An 18,424-nucleotide genomic window follows, 5' to 3' on the forward strand; every position below is an offset into this window, starting at 1 on the left:
GGACCCTTAAATATTTCCTCTAGCTCGAGAAAGTAGTTTTGAAAAAATATGCATAGTATGCTTCCTTGCAAAATATACACTATGGTTCACATGCATTTTATGCATGTTAGCTATCAGCTATTTAGGGGAGTTTGTTTGCATTAATTAAATTAATTATATTCAGAACTAAAACTCCTTCGAGTGACTATGAGAAACTAATATCCATTTGTTGTAAACGGAAGCAAGGTTACTTGGGTTATATATTTACATCAATTAAAGTCAGTGGAAACCATTTTCTCTATGACCTTCTGAACATCAGAATGTTTTAGAGGATCTATAACATCTGATGTTTATATAAACTCCTGCATAGCTCGCGGATTCTATGAACTATTTTGGGTAAGTTTTATTTCTATGGACATTGTACCAGTCGCGAGTGGAATGGTAGATCAATTGGTCTGAACTTCAGAATGGTTTGGAACATCCGATATTTATATAAATTGAAACACAGTGTAGAATATTGATTCTTGGGTAGGCTGTTAAATAAAATTAACAATTGAGTGATACCCTGTTTTTAAATTAGTTTGATAAGTTTCCACCATTCGGGAAAGCTCTTCGTTTTGGAATTTTCGACAAAACACCGAGCGATTGAACAAAATGGGAAAAACCGAATTACACCATCGCCTGTCGTAGAAACGAGAGATCGATCCAAGGTCGAATGATAAATGTAAGAAAATAAAATTACATAAGGGATAGGAAGAGGGAGGGACAGATAATATTTATCATTGTAAATTTATTTTACATAAAATGGATAAAACTAGGGCACACATATGAAAAAAACTGGATAAAACTGGACGATATTCCAAAAAACTGGAAGATTTTAGGGTTCAACTGGATGACTGGATCGAGAAACAAAACTGGAAAAATCCAGTTAAAACTGGAACATTGGCAACGCTGTTAACGACATTGTGCTTCTTGTGTTCGTTACGGCTTAGTGCATCCGATGGGACTTCGGCTTCGTGCACCCGATGCGGCGTCCACGTTAAGGCGCGTCCACATTATGCCGAATGATGCCGATCGGCCTGTACCAGGTGGCATATTCGGTTCGTTATGTAATGTGGACGCCTCATCGGGTGTACGAAGCCGAAGCCCCATCGGATGCACGAAGCCGTCACGAACACACGAAGCACAATGTCGTCAACGCTAATTTACCTCGTTTTGCTTTGGTTCGACTTTCTCGAACCGGACCCACTTGTTTCGGGTTGGGTTCGGTTTGATTCGAGTCGGTTTTCGGCACGTCGGCAAGCCCGGGCGGTACGTCCACATTTAGTCGGCTTTACCGGGCGGCCAAGGCCGATTGGCGTGATGTGGACGCGTCTTTACACTACGAACCGAATATGCCGCCTGGTACAGGCCGATCGGCATCATTCGGCCTAATGTGGACGCGCCTTGATATTATCATTCGGCTTCTACCGGTAACCGTGCTGCCAAATTGAAATAAATTCGATCATGATCATGAATCTTCCAGCCTTTTGTACCGGCAATCCAAAACAAAAATCTTCACACCCAATAATATCCAATCTGTTGTTCCCGCGTAGCCATAAAATTAGTTCGAGCCCCCTGCCGGGCGTTTTCTCTCCGAACGATTACCTGTTCTGTCCCGTAGTTCGTCTACCTCTCGTGTGCCAGAATCCGACGAGGCGAGAAAGAGAGTGATATTTACCCCACAACACATGGTCGTGTCGCGTTCTCCGTTAGAACAAGAGAGTCCAGTGTGTGAGATGAGATGTGTGCGGCCCGCAACGGAAAAATACACACTCTCTCACCCACCACACATAGCAACAGCAGCGCTCCGATGTGCGCGTATGTGTTTCCCCTCTGGCAGCGAGCGACGGAGGCTTAGTAGTCGTCGTTGTCGATTGGACCGCATCGCACCGCTAATTTTCGTGCGCGATTGATTGTTTTGTTTTCACAACAGCGCGCTGGTCAACGGATTTTTCAACCTGGCCGATTGTCATTATCATCCCCAAAACCAACCACTTCATTGGGTATTAGTGCTTTTTTTTTGTTTTGGATCCATTCGGTGGTGATTGTGTTCTTTCAAGGTGAGCAATATGTGCATTTTGCGCGGCTGCCGCTGCATAGGCCGCGCATCCAAGTTTGACCTAGTGAAATTTATTAGCTCCCAAGAGCACATGTGGTGTTTTAGTAAAATGAATCCACTATTAGAAACAGTGTCAACCGCTTCAATTTTCGGTGATCGAAGCAATGCGTAGGCTAGCAAAGAAGTGTCATGTTCTCCAGTGAAGCGGCTGTGTCTGTTACCTTGCACAGTTCTCCAATAATACGTTGATATTACTTACATCCCACGATTAGTGTTTCATCTGTGCGATGAGTCACGATTACTATATACGTTTGGTAATTTGGGGGAAACAGAATAAGATTTACCAGCAGTGCTTGCGTGCGCCCCGTGAGCCTTGAAATTACGTGTATATATGTCATAATTGCGAAATTCTCAGGGTCGACGAACCTGTTGTCCGCGGCTTACGATTTTTTTACAGTTCGATCACAGCAACCCAAACCATATGACAAACAAGATCCTAGCTTCAACGCTTGTTTATTCACCTTCTCATTTCAGATTTCAAAATCAACAGAACAGTGAACAAAAAACAAGTTCTTGCCCCGAATCGATCCAACGGCTGGAAGGCGCGTGCAGTATTGCCGAGTTTTGTTGTTGATTCACACAACGAACGAGCTGATAAGCCCTGCATACAGTTTGCGGCAAAGCTTGCAAATCCAGCAAAAAATTCACAACAATGCATTGATCTCGTTCCGAAATCCCCAGCAGTACAAGTTTCGCGTGATAGTGTGTAGTTGTTTTGTTGTGTCGAGGTATCAGTAATCCTTAATCGAGAGAAAGAAAGAGAGACTGAAAACCCCATTGCACACACCCATACAGAGAGGCGTGTCCGCGAAGCGGACTAGGCAAGCTCGGGAGAATCCTGCTTGCGGAGCAGGATTTTTGTTTCGGAGAAGACGTTTTGCACCTAACCGGTAAAGGTACCCTAACACACACAAAGCTTCATCATGGTGGACTACTATAAGGTGCTGGACGTTTCCAGAACTTCTACAGACGCAGAAATTAAGAAAGCGTGAGTTAAATATGCTACTATTGCATTTTCTCTCGTAACTGTAAGCATATTTGTTTTTGTTTGTTTTAGATACAAAAAATTAGCCCTCCGATGGCATCCAGACAAAAACCCCGATAACCCAGAGGAATCCAACCGGCGATTCAAGGAAATCTCCGAAGCATATGAAGTTCTATCAGACGGTAAGTACATTCGTTCACTGCAATTTACGTTTGCATCAGGGGTCGGTCGAATTAACGATTGCTTCGGGGGATGAAGGGATTCTACAAAATATGCGTGGTTTATTTCCTCAAGAGAATTTATAATCTACCCCAAAAGCGAGAAACAATATCGTTCAGATCATTTTCCGACTTTTTTTTGTGATATATTTTGTATCAGACGATTCAAAGCCCGAAATCAGAATGAGCAAATAGTATGAACATCTATTTCAGTTTACAGAACAAAAATATAAATAAAATGTGATAAACTGTTTACATTTTAACTCAATATTTTTCATTGATAGAGATCGATTATCCTCCTACTTCGGGGATACTCAAACTATTATGGGCAAGAGACCCCTTTTCCAGATTGGAATGATACAATCGACACCCTATGGCAAAAATTCTTTGAAAATTTTATCTTTATCTCATTCATACAAAATACTTACCAATTCAAAAACATTACGGTTGGTTAAATGAGTAAACTTGACAACATTTTCTTATCAATAAATAGGTATTAAATTCAGTAAATATCAAGTGTAATAATTAATTATTAATACAAATTACAAAAATAATAGTTTCTACTAAATTATTAGTCATTCTTATAACAAGTTGGTCTACGTAACACAACTTATACAGTATCTTGAAAATTTCCATAAGGAACTTGTATTAATTAATTGTAGTCGATTTTTAAACCTGGTCGACCACCAAAATCAAAGTTTTTCGATTATGTCGACCCCTGGGAAACCGACATTGACCACATGGGATCGATATCGAACACATGTTTACACGCTTCTTTCTCGAAACGTTGATCATTTGCATTATACTGGCGTGTAAATACCTACTTTATAGATATTCGTCACATTCACGAGTTTGCTTGTTCGCCCAGGCAGGACTGACTGACAATGAATTACATACGAGAGTCGTTCAAAAAATAAGTTTCAGTGTCTCAGAAATCGCGGAAAAATAAAGTTATGACAAAAAAACAAGGTGATTTTCGTAATCTACGTTTTATTTTCTTACATAATCACCGTAACGTTCGAGGCATTTTTCATATCGTGGCACGAGTATTTCTATTCCGAGCGCGAAGTGCGTAGCGTCCAACTTTTTGAAGTACGATGTAACTGCGTCACGAATTTCTTCAGTGTTATCGAATCGTTGACCGCCGAACGCCTGTTTCATGACCGGGAATAAGTGATAGTCGCTAGAGGCGAGGTTTGGGGAGTAACGAGGTTGCTCGAACACAGTCCATTTGAATTTTTTCAATTGCTCTTGAGTTACGCGAGTAGAATGGGGCCGCGCATTATCGGGGATGAGGAACACTCTTTTCGTCAATAAACCTGGCCTTTTGTTCTTAATCGCGGTCCTTAATAGGTCCAAAACTTCACAATAGTACGGTGATGAAACAGGCGTTCGGCGGTCAATGATTCGATAAAAACAAAAAATTTGGACGCTACGCACTTCGCGCTCGGAATAGAAAAACTCGTGCCACGCTATGAAATATGCCTCGAACTTTACGGCGATTATGTAGAAAAATAGAAAATAGAACGCAGATTACGAAAATCACCTTGTTTTTTTGCCCTTACTTTATTTTTCCGCGATTTCTAAGGCACTGAAACTTTTTTTTTGAACGACTCTAGTACAACACGTTAAAACTCTAACTCCGACATTGCTGGTTTTTAATTATACTGAATATGTAATCAGGTAATCAGGTCATTTGCTCAATGATCGTTTAGGAGCACAAACAAAATTCTACAGATTTACTCTGACATTTCTTTATTATGACGAGTTGAATTTCAGCAAATTTGCATACTATTGATCACTTCACTCGTGAATCAGATCATGCGAAATTGTTCGCATGTGCCTGAATCTGGAAGGCGAAGCTAGACAGTTGGACCGGTTTTCTGGGGTCTTCGGGTTCTTCGAGTGGACGGTATAACTCTCAGTCAAATACTGCGTACACGCTCGGGGAATATTTCGTGGGATTGTCCTCCATCTCCGAATATGACCCCGAGTTCATCGATCGACAGGGAAAGGATCAGCTTGTTGGTGGTCCCGGTGAGTCGTCCCAACAATCCCCTCAGCCGCAACTTCACCATCGAGGAACTTTCCGTCGCCCTACGTTCCGCCAAATGTGAGTCAAGTGGCCTTGACGATGTCTGCTATAGGATGATGAAAAAGCTGGTCCTGCTCGAACAGTCCGTCCTTCTCAGCATCTTTAACGACCTGTGGAGCACACACGAATTCGTCGAGGGATACAAACAATTCGACAGAAGCTGTGTCGCCGGGATGATTTCTATCTGTATTACTCTGGCGGAAGACAGCGAGTGCTACAAGCGGAGGGTAAGAAAATCGGCAAACGATGAGAGCGGAGTCGATGGACAAATGGCAGCAGGTATGGGATACGGCAGAGAACAGTAGCATACCAGTACTATTGACCTGGTTGAACAGGAGGCACGAAAAGGTAAATTTTTACTTGACACAGTTCTTGTATGGACATGGCTGCTTCAGGCGATACTTTTATCGGTTCGGGCATGCAATGTCACCCCTTTGTCCGGAGTGTGGAGATGTGGAGGTCATTTTCGTATGCCCCAGATTCACCACAAATCGTCTGCTGCTTTCTCTTCATGCGGGGAATATAGTGGAGGAAATGTGTCGTAACGAGAACAGCGCCATCACACAAATCATGTCTGAGCTGCAGAGGAAATGGAGGGCCGACCAACGTGCTGACAACGCCTAATCTGAAATATGGTACTCCACGTGTGTAGCTATGACGGAGTGTGCCTCATGTTGAAGGACACTACTTAATCGGCGACCGTTGGAAAGAGAAATCCTGCGAGGGTGACTAGCGGGGCGCGCGTTACGTTGGAGAGTGCTTACTAATCGGTTCACGTCTCGACAGGTGAGAAACCCCGCTAGGGTGGCTGTGACTGGTTGTGCGAGCTGGAATGTGGCCGGTGTGGAGTACAACAAAATGCAGGCTGGCAACTTCTGATCGTGGAATGAAAGCTGTAGCATTGCGAGGGCCGTTTCGACGGACCCTCTCGACGTCTGGGTTAATCCTCCCCAGACAAGGCTGGTAGAGCGTTCCTCACCTCTTAAAAAACGGGATTCAAACATACCCGTACCTAAGATTGGCCAAAGCAGCAACAACGATTCCGTTCAATTTCCTTGCCCCCTGTTCATCCAAAATTTTGGAAAGAATGGCGAATTGAACCATCGGTAGTTCGCCTTCCGGTCGGGTATGGGCACCAACATCAATTTCGCTACCCTCGAAGACCGAAGCCAACAGGAACCGTCAGCACATGGAGATGGTAGCTCTGGACCTGGAAAAGGCGTACAATAGAATATGGACCCGGTTAGCGCTTAAAATCCTGGCAGATTGGGGCGTTGATGGTAAACTACTTCACTTCATCAAGAACTTCGCCACACTCTGAACTTCTGAGGTCAATATTGGTAACATAAACTCCCGAGTTTTCCACGAAGAGACGAGAGCGCCCCAATGTTCTACTCTTGCCGTTACTCTCATTCCGGGCATGTTCCAGGTCCTGCTTAGGGGAGTCTTCATGTTCTTGTACGCGGACGACTTTTTCTTATGGCAGTGGGTGACACCCACAGAAACCCACGCATCAGGATACAGACATGATGCAGAAGAGCGACCAGAATTCAGATATACAAAGACTACATTACTCGCCATTGAAGATTCTTGGAGTGTTGGTCAACCACAAACTTAGCTTCCTTCGCCATTTCGAGGAAGTTAGGAACTGTGCCACCTGGTTGAACCGGCTGAAAACTTTCGAAACCGCACTATGGATTGTTTCCGGCCTCCTCCGCCAAAGACACGCAACTTCTTCCGTTCAAAAATACCAAGTACGCTCAGGTATCCAACATCGTGCAGCGGCCACTCAATGCGGTTTCAACGTCTTCTGAAGTAAGAAATAGGCGAGTTTTCCAGATCGAATGCGTATCTGGATCTCCTGGTTGGTGTTGTTGTATATATTTTGTTTTAACACGTTCCGTGTCATGTGAGGCGTTTACGATCCGCTGTACTTTCCGGAATATCTGTCCTTGGGCAGCTGCAAAATTTACATCGTTGGCTGTCGTCGTTCATCCCGGTATGCAGACTATTCTGTCCGATCATTGCATTGTACGGTTTGTTTTTCGATCGACGATATGAAGATCTTGATGTTCCTACACAAATAGCTGCCTTGGCCATCCTACAGCTTCGCACAGGACGCTTCGTTCTAGATATGGCTTCTCACTTCGTGCAGTTTACGTTGGTATTCCTGTAATTAAAGAACCTGCCTTTCATCCTCAACACACAAACCCTGTCGCTGATCGCGGGCCATCTGATTACACGACTCTGTATCCTACCCAACACGATGAAGCTGAAAACCCAGCTCGTTTGTTGTAATGCAGCTCTGGTAGTACTGGTTTTCTGCAGCCGCATATTCTCCGTACCTTGCTCCCTTTCCGGGAAAGCTTCTGCAGCGCAACTGTACTGAAGTGGTTCAAACTGATCCAGTGGGATCCTGTCCCCGACTAGGAAGTTCAGCGATCTACAGTTCCAAATACCGAGTTCCTTAATTCGTCGCATAGGTCGTTGCCAATTGCTCGGATCCGTTTTATTTTCTTAGTTGTTATTATAAAATTTCAACGTTGCTATGGGAGAGTCTCCTAACCTCACTTTTCTGGCAAGTATGCATATTGTGATCAATCGTACCTGTCTCACCTCGTTCTAACTTCCAGCCAATTTACATGGATCGTCCAACCGTCTAACTCAGTTAAGCCTTGCAGCCAGCATCGCCCGGGTCCTATTGTTGAGGCTGGGAAATGGGCATTCCAATGTGCCATTCTAGGCAAGTATGACTGAATCGAAAACAATTCGCAACCTGATCTGCCTTTGGTTTGTAACAAGGGCGACGGCAAGACATTCAATGTTATATGGCTGTACTATCAAAACGTACGCGGCATCAGGACAAAAATTGACGATCTGTATGTGGCAGTATACGATTGCAATTATGGCGTCATCATGTTGACTGAAGTCGGACAGCATCAACTCCCCGCAGCTTTTTGGAGCTGACCTCAAAATTTTTCGTAGCGACCGAAGTCCTTCCAACAGTCCAATGTCCAGATTTGATGGAGTATTCATCCCTGTAGCTCGTCGTTTCACTGCCGTAGCGGTTCAAACGAGAGATGGAGGTGCTTTGGAACAGATTTGTGTCTCTACTACCATACGTAGAAAAAGGATGTCACTTTGCGCATTACACATTCCCATTTGGTTTATGAATCCCATTGCAATCATTGAATTACTCTAAAATTGATTTCGCCGTATTCAATGAGTTTCTGTATAGCTACAATTGGAGTGCCCTTGGTCTGGACAATGATTTCATAATGAAGAGATCCAGTGAAGCTCTCGACCCTAAACTCACTTTCGACGCACTCCGTTCCGCGCATATCACTAAAGCTAATCATCATCTTGGGTGCATTTCAAGAATTTCTAGGGATTTCACTGATCCCATTTGCCGAAAATCACTCTACCGTATTCTACCCTTGGAACCGCATCTGTAGTATGGAACTCTTACCAGGAAATGCGGCTCTAAACCTGCTTTTGTGCGACCGTATCCCCATCTATTGAAACTATCACTGATGAACGGTACCGACTACAATTAATACGTTCTTATTAATACGGTACCGACTACAATTATGTAGATAAAATGAACTACCTGATTCTTCCTAGCCTGCCAGGAATTGCTCTCTCAGATTATTATTCATTTTGGCCTATGGCGGTTCCGTGGATATAGGATATAGGCTACATTATTAGGACCTGTCGTGTTTTCCGGAAGCGTGTGGAGGTCGGAATTGCAGCAAGTGAAAACTCGATCGATGATTATCATAGTTTAAGACTCTCAGAAACTTCCCCCTGTTCTAAATATATAAAAATGGATTTCTGTCTGTTGTCTGTCTGATTCTTATGGACTCAGAAACTACTAAACCGATCGACATGAAAATGGGTATATAGGGGTTTTTGGGGTCGGGGAAGGTTCTTATGATAGTTCGAGACTCCTCCCCCCTCTCTAAGCGGGGGGCTGTCATATAAATAAAACACAAATTTCCGCATTACTCGAGAATTAATCAAGCAAATGAAACCAAATTAGGCATATGGAGGTTTTAGGGTGCAATGAATGTTTCTATAGTGGTTAGACACTCCACCCCCCTCTCTAAGGCGGGGCCGCTGTACAAATTTAGGACAGATTTCTGCATAACTCGAAAACTAACCAAGTTAATAGTGCCAAATTTGTCATGGGAAGGTTTCTATGGTGAATAGACCCACTCTCTCTGAGGGAGGGGGGGCTGCCATACAAATGAAGCATATATTTCTGCATAATTCAAGAACAAATCAAGCAAACGGAACCAAATTTGGCATGTTGAGGTTTTAGGGGGCAAGAAACATTTTTAAGGTGGTTCAACACTCCTTCCACCCCTCTAAGGGGGGCTGCCATAGAATTGAAACACAAATTTCTGCATAACTCGAGAACTAATCAAGCTAATGGGACCAAATTTGGCAAATGGAAATTTTAGGGGAGCAATAAATGTTTTTATGGTGGTTTGACACTTCTTTCCCTTCTCTAAAGAGGGGGAGGGGCGAGAGAACAACTCGAGAACTAATCAAGCAAATGGAGCCAAATTTGGTATGTGAGCGTTTTTGGGTACGAGAAATGTTTCTATAATGGTATGACTCTGTTTCCTCCTCTGGAAAGGAGAGGGGCTTCCATAAAAATAATGCACATATTTCAACCAAACATGACAATTGAAAATTTTGGGAAAACTCTGAAGGAAAATGGGAAAATTCGAAAAATTCAATTCGCATGTGTTCTACAATTACATATTGATAAACGTTGTTAGTCCATTTGATGTTTGCGGTAACGAAATTGATCTTCGTTCTATATAAATAAAAATGAGTTATTACATACGCGTGCGCGGTTGAGTTTTTAAAAAACAACTTTATTGGTAACCACTACTTTACAGTCACTAGATCGTCACGAGAAAGAGGCAGAGCACTGCAAGTGCTCACCTTTTATTACGATAAAGTGTCTACTCAGCTTATTTGCCTAATGACGCGCCGTTTTGGCGCGAGCTTGTCCTATTGGCTAGTTTCTGCTTAACATAATCCCTAACGGCTCCCTCCTCTAGCGAAAAGTCGTCCTCGGCTTTTGAATTATTATATTTGTGGTACCATTACTGTTTTCTGTTGTGAATCCGTGTCCGTGTCCGGGTTGTCTTCGTCCTTAAATCGTTTCGGTGTGTCTTCAGGGATGAATAGGGTAGTCTTCTTCGGGATGCGTACTCCAAGGGTCCAGGCTAAGGCGAGTCCGATAATGATTATTGTTATTATAGAAAGTGAACCGGATGATAGCCACTTAAGTAGATGTAGGTTCACATGAAGATTATCTGTTGTTAAGTTTAGATGATTAATGTGGTTCCGTTGCTCTGTGTTCAATTGCTGTAAGTACTCCAAAGGTATACGGTCCATTAACTTAGTTGAAGTTACCTTTAATCCAGTCGTGGGAATGAATGGTTTCGAAGGAATTTCTATTTCCTTGTTGAAGTATTCCTCGTTATTCAATCTAATAGAGCAGTTTGATATTTGAATGAGGGATGATCCCTCTAATCGTTGGTTGTGTGCTGAACAATTGGAGCGGATCGTCATGTTGACTTGATTTACCACGATATTGAAGTCGTCGACCTTTTTGACAAAGTTTTGGCCGTATGTTTTCTCCATCGGGCATTGGGATGGTTCTCCATTAAAGAGCTGCTCAATACAGCTGTCCGGTGCTTCTAACTGCTGATTCAAGCATACATGTAAATTTCTGGTTTTTGGACATGGTATCTCCGATGAAAATGAATTTGGACCCTTCAGATAGTACTTGGATTTTAGGTGAATACGTGTGCTATTCGAAATCATTGGTTCAATGTAGTATAATGTGAACGCATCGCTCGTAACCTTTGGAATTTTGAGCACGTAGACTATGGAATGTTGCGAGTACATAACGTATGCGCTGGCTATGTCGAGGATATTATCTATGGTGTCTGATCCTAGGCCGTTGTCCTGTAGCGTATGCTGCGCTGCTGTTAGTTCTTGTAGACTGATGAGCCGACTACTGGGTATGCTAAGCCTGGCTAGGGAAATTGCTTCTTCTATAATTTCTATTTGGTGGGAGAGTTCATCTAAGTTGAATAAGAGCTTTACAGAATCAAGCCCTTCTATAGCTTTGTTTACTAGGTTATTAGAATTTGCAATCATTATGTTGATAGTTTTTGTAAGTTTTGAAATCCTTTCTTCAAAGTCATGGTTAATTTTGATTTGTTTGTCGTTTTGATCTATAAGAGCATTTGTGGTAGTATTTATGATTCTAAGATCTTCCGCGTCGGGACTGCCTGACACGTATTTCCATATTTTACCTATTGTTTCCCACCTTCTTACTCTGTGTGGTTTGATTTTCCAGAATGTTTGATAGAGTTTGCTTATTTTCACTTGAATAAGGGAACTGAGTAGATGTTTGTTAACAATTTTTTCTTCCGCGTCTATTCTTAGTTTTTGTATCGTATTTTCGATTTCGTTTAGATCTATTTTATGCAGAATTCTAATGTGTCTATTGCTGATTTTCGCCGCTCCTAAAGGGATAATGGCAACGGGGCTTTGCCTTAAGTCGTGGATCAGTAAAGTCGAAAGTCCTTCTGTCGCCAGGATACATAGTCTGTAAATGAATTTTGAAAAGGTCTTTGTTAGGATTGAGTAGTCTTTGATAGGATTCGTTTCAACAAGATCCGTTTAAGTCTCTCTTTTGATATTTCTTTTGTGTACTTTGATGTCTGTCTCGTCCGTTATGGTTCGGTCTGTTTGATTTTTTATTGTCACCCTTCGGTATCTGGGGGTGTACGGTGTAGGTTTCGCCTTACCTTTCACCAAAGCCTCTGGGTTTTCTATAATTTTGAATTCTTCAAATGAAACTAAAGGAATTTTCGAATTATGAGCGTTTGCATTCTGCGTAATATTATCTTTAGCCGTTTGGATTTCTTTTTGTTTACTAAGATTGATTTCGTCAATGTTTAGCGACGAGGAGTTGCCAAAAATGATTTCTCTGGGGGATAATTTTGTCACAGAATGTTTCACGTCATTGTATAAGGCGGTGATGATAGAGAGGCCTTCGTAGAGGGTATGGTTTCTCACCTTTTTCTGATTTGCCATATACATTTCTAATAACGTATTGTGGAATCGTTCGATGATTCCGTTACTATTGCTACTGCTTGCAAAGTGCAGTGCGCATCCGTGTTTTTCTAGAAAGGTTTTAAATTTCGCACTTCTAAATGAAGTTGCTTGATCACAGGTGATCAGCTTAGGTATTCCAAAGATTTTAAAATATTTGATGAGCACTTCGATCAATTCATCTGCCGTTTCATTTTTGATTTTGAAGATCTGTCCGAATTTTGAAAATGAATCTATGAGTGTGAGGAATTTTTCTCCTTCTTTAACATAGACGTCGATGTAAATGTTCTCCAATGGTTTTTCATAAATGCGTCGAATAATGGGGATTTTGAATGGTCTTCGCTCGTATTTAGCGAATTTGCATTCCTCGCAATTTTTTGCAAATGATTTGATCTTGGAAATCATACCAGGGAAATATACCGATTTCTGGATTTCTTCGTGCGTAAGTCTCCAATTTCTGTGATTGAAATTGTGACTTTTCTTGATGAAGTCCAGTTGGTCGGCGTCGGAAATGAGGTCTGGCAATTTCAGATTGCAAAACTGAACCTTCATACCAGAGCGGAAATGTGTTTTGAGGATTTTAGAACAGGATGAGATAATGGGGGGAGATGCGAAGATGCCATTGTTCACTCCGGGGTCCAGGGTGTCCTTCAATATACGAAGGAGTTGCTCGTCATCGTAGTTTTCCTGGTGGAATATATGCCTGTTTTGTCCTGGAGAAACACTAAATAATATATGAGGGCTTTTGGTTTGATCTTTGGTTATTCTAAGGATAATTTGATTCCGAAATTTGTTTATAATTTCAGGTCCGTATAGAGGGTTATTTTCGTAAAATTCATTTTCCAAAACGATTTGACTATTTGTTTCCAAACGGGGAATTCGCGATAGTCCGTCAGCTACCACGTTCTGTTTACCCTTCTTGTAGATAAGTTTAAAGTCAAATTGCTCTAAGTAAAGCCGTTGTCGCGTCACACGTCCCGTTGCGTCTGTTAGTTTTAGTTCTTTCGTCAATGGTTCGTGGTCAGTATAAATGGTAAAAGTCCGTCCGTAAAGATAGGGTCTAAACGTTTGAGCCGCGAAATATATCGCAAGCAATTCTTTTGACGTTGCCGAATAATTTTCTTCGGCTTTAGATAGAGTCCGGGAAAGATAGGCTATTGGCCTTTCTTTTCCGTCCACTAGTTGCGAGAGAACAGCTCCGATCGCTACATTTGAGGCATCCGTCGTTAGGATAAAAGGTTCATCAAAATTCGGGTACGCCAATATAAGATCAGATGTCATAATATTTTTTAATTCTGAGAATGCTCTCTCATAGTCAGCTGTTATTTCAAAAACTTTATTCTTTCCTCTTAGTTTAGATGTCATTGGTTTTGCCATATGTGCGAAGCGAGGGATAAATCGTCTATAATAGCCGATTGTTCCCAAAAATGATTTAAGTTCTTTTTGAGTTTTTGGTAACGGCCATGATCGTACAGCTTCGACTTTTCTTGGGTTGGGTTTTACCCCCTCCGTCGTTACCACATGACCCAGAAATTTTACCTCCTTTCTCAAGAACTCTGATTTGTCGCATTGAATTTTAAGGTTCGCTTCATTCAAAGTTTGAAGCACTTTCGAAATATCTTCTAGATGTGTCTGTAAGGACGTTGAATAGATGATAATATCATCCATATAGACGAAGCATCGCACCCCTAAATGTTTCCTTAAGACTGAGTCCATTAGTCGCTGGAAAGTGGCGGGGGCGTTTTTCAGCCCGAAAGGCATTCTTAAAAATTCATATTTCCCATTGTCGACATTGAATGCCGTCTTTGGGATGTCAACGGGATCCACTTCAATTTGATGGAATCCACTGGCCAGGTCGAGCACAGAAAAATATTGTGCTTTTCCTAGACGGTCCAATATTTCGCTAATTTCCGGTATTGGATACCGGTCAGCTGGAGTTATTTGGTTCAGTTTTCGGTAGTCGATCACGACACGGAATTTCTTGGTACCTGAGTTATCAGCCTTCTTGGGCACCACCCAGATGGGAGAAGTCCAAGCTGATGCTGACTCTCGTATGATGCCTGTATCTAAGAGTTTTTGAATTTGGTCCCCAACTATCTCTCGCAAGTGATAGGGGTATTTGTAAGTCTTCTGGTGTATGGGATTATTTTCCGTGGTTGATATTTTATGTTTTATCTGATGAGTGAAAGCCAATTTTTGACCATCTTTGAAAAAGACGTTCTTGAATGGCCGCAAAGTTTTGGCAAGAAGCCTGATCTCCTCTTTATTGAGGTGGTCGGCAGGAAAATTGAGGGTTTCTTTTGCGTGATCGGTGTTCAATAAGAAGTTCCCGTTTTCGAATGGTTTTATTGATTGGTGTTTTGCTGAACCTTGTGTATGAATGTGTACGGTTGCTTCATTATTGTTGGACATATAAAGTCCTGGTTGGATAGAAATGGTTGGTGTTAGGTTTAATTCGTTGTCAATTAAAAAGGATCCGTCCTTTGCAGTTTTGATTTTCATAAACGATTCAAAATTCTCATGAAAGTTTGTGGATAACGGAAAATATTTGTAAAATCGAAACGCTGATTCTCCAATGATTAGTTCATGAGTTTCTGTGTTTATAATTGCTTTCAAGGCCGCTAAATTTTCATAGCCTATCAGCCCATCGAAATATTTGTGAAATTTGAAGGCATAAAAAGGTAGTTTCTTTTTGGTTGCCTCTGGGAAAAGATTGATGCAAACCATTTTGTCGAGGAGAAATTTCCCGTCCTTATTGGAGACTATGGCAGTGTGTTTAGCTGTGCGAGGTTTTTCTATGTGCTCGGGACTAATATATGACTTATTCGCCCCGGTGTTTATCAATATTTTAATTGTTTTTTGGTTTGCGGTAAACTTTATGTACGGAATGAAATTTAGGTCAGCTGATTTGACGCGTGGCCGTCCTGAAAATTTACTTCCTCGGGCTCGCTATCACTATCAGTTTCCACGAATTCTTCGTTTTCATCTTCTTTTTGTTCTTCGCATGCTACGTGTTTAATTTCTGTGTTATTGTTTTCCGTCCTATGTGTCGGTCTCGGTGGGAATGGCTTACGCTGTTGGAATTTTTCGAGCGGTTTATTTTTATGCTGAATGGCGCCGGCGCTGCCACTGGCTTGGTTTTGTTTTTGTTGAAAGGGGGGTCTTTGTTTGAAACTATACGAGGGCTTCCTCGCTTCCGCATTTTGGTTTAACAAGACTGCTTGATAAGCGTCTTCCAACGTGGCGGGTTTTGATAGGCGAATAATGGAGGCAAGCGGTTCGCCGATGTTATCCAAGTATTTTGTTATAGTTAGCATGTCGATAATTTCTGACACTGAGACGGGGTTCAATTGTATGTTAGTCTTAATCTTTGTGTTCAGTTCCTTCATGTCGGTAAAAAACTTTATTTGGCTCTTATCGCCTCTTCTTGAATTGAAGAGAAGCGATAAGTTGGTGCTCAGATCTCTCTGATCACCGTAGTTTTGAATCAATATTCGTTTGATTTCTGTGATTTGATTGGGGTTGCCGTTCGCACAGAGAATGGTGCGGGCTTCCCCTTTTACTTTGTTTTTAATGGCTCTTAGGTAAATTTGATTGATTGTGTCTGGGAGGCCATTCTCCCCCTTGACGCTAAAGGTATCGAAGATTTCATCTAATTCCTCGATCCATGCATGTAATTCTTTTTTGCAGCCCGAGAACTCAGACATATTTTTAATGGGATCAGGTATCCGATAGGCATCCTGTCCCTGCCTTAGCTGTGCTTGCAACTGCGCCACGGTGGCTTGCAGTTGCTGCACGCTCGAGTTAGTGTTTCTATTTAATTTTTCGGTGAGCGCTGCCACCGTATCTTTAATTTGCTCTAACTCGGTCGATCCCGATCTGGTTTCAGGCATTTTTTATGGTTTTATTTAAAAGCTTCAGTACTTACAACAGTAGCCGTTCCAGCTTGCAAGCGGATCAAGATGAGTTCGTCTAAGAGGGGTGTCGTCGCTTTTCCAAGAAGAGTCTTCTGAATATTGCAGGGCGTGACCCTTTCCAGAGCAGTTTCACTTGATCACTTTTTTCTTTTACACTCGCGCTGGCATCCCACTTCTGACACCAGTTATTACATACGCGTGCGCGGTTGAGTTTTTAAAAAACAACTTTATTGGTAACCACTACTTTACAGTCACTAGATCGTCACGAGAAAGAGGCAGAGCACTGCAAGTGCTCACCTTTTATTACGATAAAGTGTCTACTCAGCTTATTTGCCTAATGACGCGCCGTTTTGGCGCGAGCTTGTCCTATTGGCTAGTTTCTGCTTAACATAATCCCTAACGATGAATCGCCGAATGTATTGATAAGAGCAAAACTGGAGGAAGGAATTGTCCGATTTAGGGCTGTCTTCATTCTATCATATTTTCTATATCAAACATTTATTCTTTGTAACGGAGAAATATGTTATTTGCAAGTGGATGAAAAATCTTGCACGAGGGTTGTGTCTGAAAATAATCTGATATTGACCCATTCCATGAGGTTATGCACCAATGAACCAAATTTAAAATTTAGTTTCAGGAAAAAAATGAAAACGTAATTTGAATAAGCACGAGTTATATCATAAATTTCTTGAAACGAATTTGATTTTTATACGCCAACCTTTGAGAGAGGCGAGTTTAAAAAACTACATAATTACATTCTAAATATTTTAGGTTTTCACTATTCATATGTTTCTTGAGATATCTCTGCACTTGCTTAAGCAAAATTCAATGTCTATGTACCATTGAATGGACAATTAAATACTTGTTCGAAGAGCCGTGGGTAGATCTAGGTTTCATTTTGTAATTTATGAGAAACAAGCGTTTGAAAAACAGGTATTTTGAAGCGTTGTCACGTCACAAAAATAGAGCATTTTTTAATTTATCAGCTGAACCTTAGTTCAAACCTTCTCATACTTGGGTTTCTCTGAGCAAACAATGAGAGTCAACAACCCACAAGATTTGGTTAAGATCGGTCCACAAATAGAGGAGTATCAACTGTCTCAAGAAGTCGTTGTCACGTCACGCAAAGTATTCGATCCATTCCAGCGTGACGTGGTAATATTTTGACTCAATAAAAGCATTTTTTCGACGTTTTTATGTATAAAACACACAAAATTAATCGATATTTTAGAGAAACATTTTCTATAACAAGATAACATTTACTACAAGAATCATCAGTTGGAGAATATTTTATATTGTCTGTCAAATGCTTTTGTGACGAAACAAAACCTGACTTTTTACTGTTTCGGGCTGTTGAACATTAATGTTTGAAACGGAACTGAAACCGTTTCAAAAGACAAAAAAAAACTTTCTTCTATGTTTTGTCACCAATAGATAAACGTAGATCCCATAATATAGAATTGATTGTTGACTTCCGGTTTACTGGTATTGAATAGTATTGAATGACAAAAAATATGGAAACCACAAACGATTTGGTTGTTGATTGCAGGTGTCTCAAAAGCGGAAGTATTCCATCGTTATCGATGTTTTTTTAAATCGAGGATGGTGTCTTCCGGTTCGTTTAAAACGGATCTAAAAGACCGGAAATGGCACGAGATTCCACAATACGACCGTGAATGGTAGCATTGGCATGGGTACGCGAAGAAGAATGAAAAAAGGGAAAAAAATTGATAGTGAGCAGATAGGATTCGAGCGAGAGGGAGATAATATTCGAGTGTTAAGAACATAGGCTTAGAGCGACGTGTGTGGAGTTAGACAAACAAAGTACACATCCCAATGCACACGCAAACGTCAACGGCTATCGATCAAAGTCAACGTCTAAGCCAAAGTCAAAGTCACGTGAACAAACGCCCCTGC

General features: G+C 41.6%; 2 protein-coding genes across 11 annotated transcripts in view; one reads left to right on the forward strand and one right to left on the reverse strand.

Moving 5' to 3' along the window:
* Positions 1–18,424, forward strand: part of LOC129764251 (dnaJ homolog subfamily B member 6) — a 299,378-nt gene that overhangs the window by 270,502 nt on the left and 10,452 nt on the right. For 6 of the 10 annotated variants that reach the window (XM_055763163.1, XM_055763166.1, XM_055763169.1 and 3 more), the window contains 2 exons: positions 2,615–3,128; positions 3,198–3,307. In XM_055763163.1, coding sequence (XP_055619138.1) covers positions 3,064–3,128; positions 3,198–3,307 — 175 coding nt within the window. In that variant the 5' untranslated portion in view covers positions 2,615–3,063. Of the gene's footprint in view, positions 1–1,874; positions 2,082–2,614; positions 3,129–3,197; positions 3,308–18,424 lie in introns of those variants that run through there. The other 4 variants (XR_008741089.1, XR_008741092.1, XM_055763168.1 and 1 more) reach the window with 3 other exon arrangements.
* LOC129764253 (uncharacterized) lies at positions 10,302–16,900 on the reverse strand. The gene is made up of 2 exons (XM_055763171.1): positions 16,519–16,900; positions 10,302–12,081 (listed from the first exon to the last, which is right to left on the reverse strand). The coding sequence occupies exon 2, from the start codon at positions 11,625–11,627 to the stop codon at positions 10,545–10,547; it is 1,083 nt and encodes a 360-aa protein (XP_055619146.1). The 5' UTR covers positions 11,628–12,081; positions 16,519–16,900; the 3' UTR covers positions 10,302–10,544.

This window comes from Toxorhynchites rutilus, chromosome 2 (genome assembly GCF_029784135.1).
Source record: "Toxorhynchites rutilus septentrionalis strain SRP chromosome 2, ASM2978413v1, whole genome shotgun sequence".
In the NCBI taxonomy this organism is placed as follows: Eukaryota; Metazoa; Arthropoda; class Insecta; order Diptera; family Culicidae; genus Toxorhynchites; species Toxorhynchites rutilus.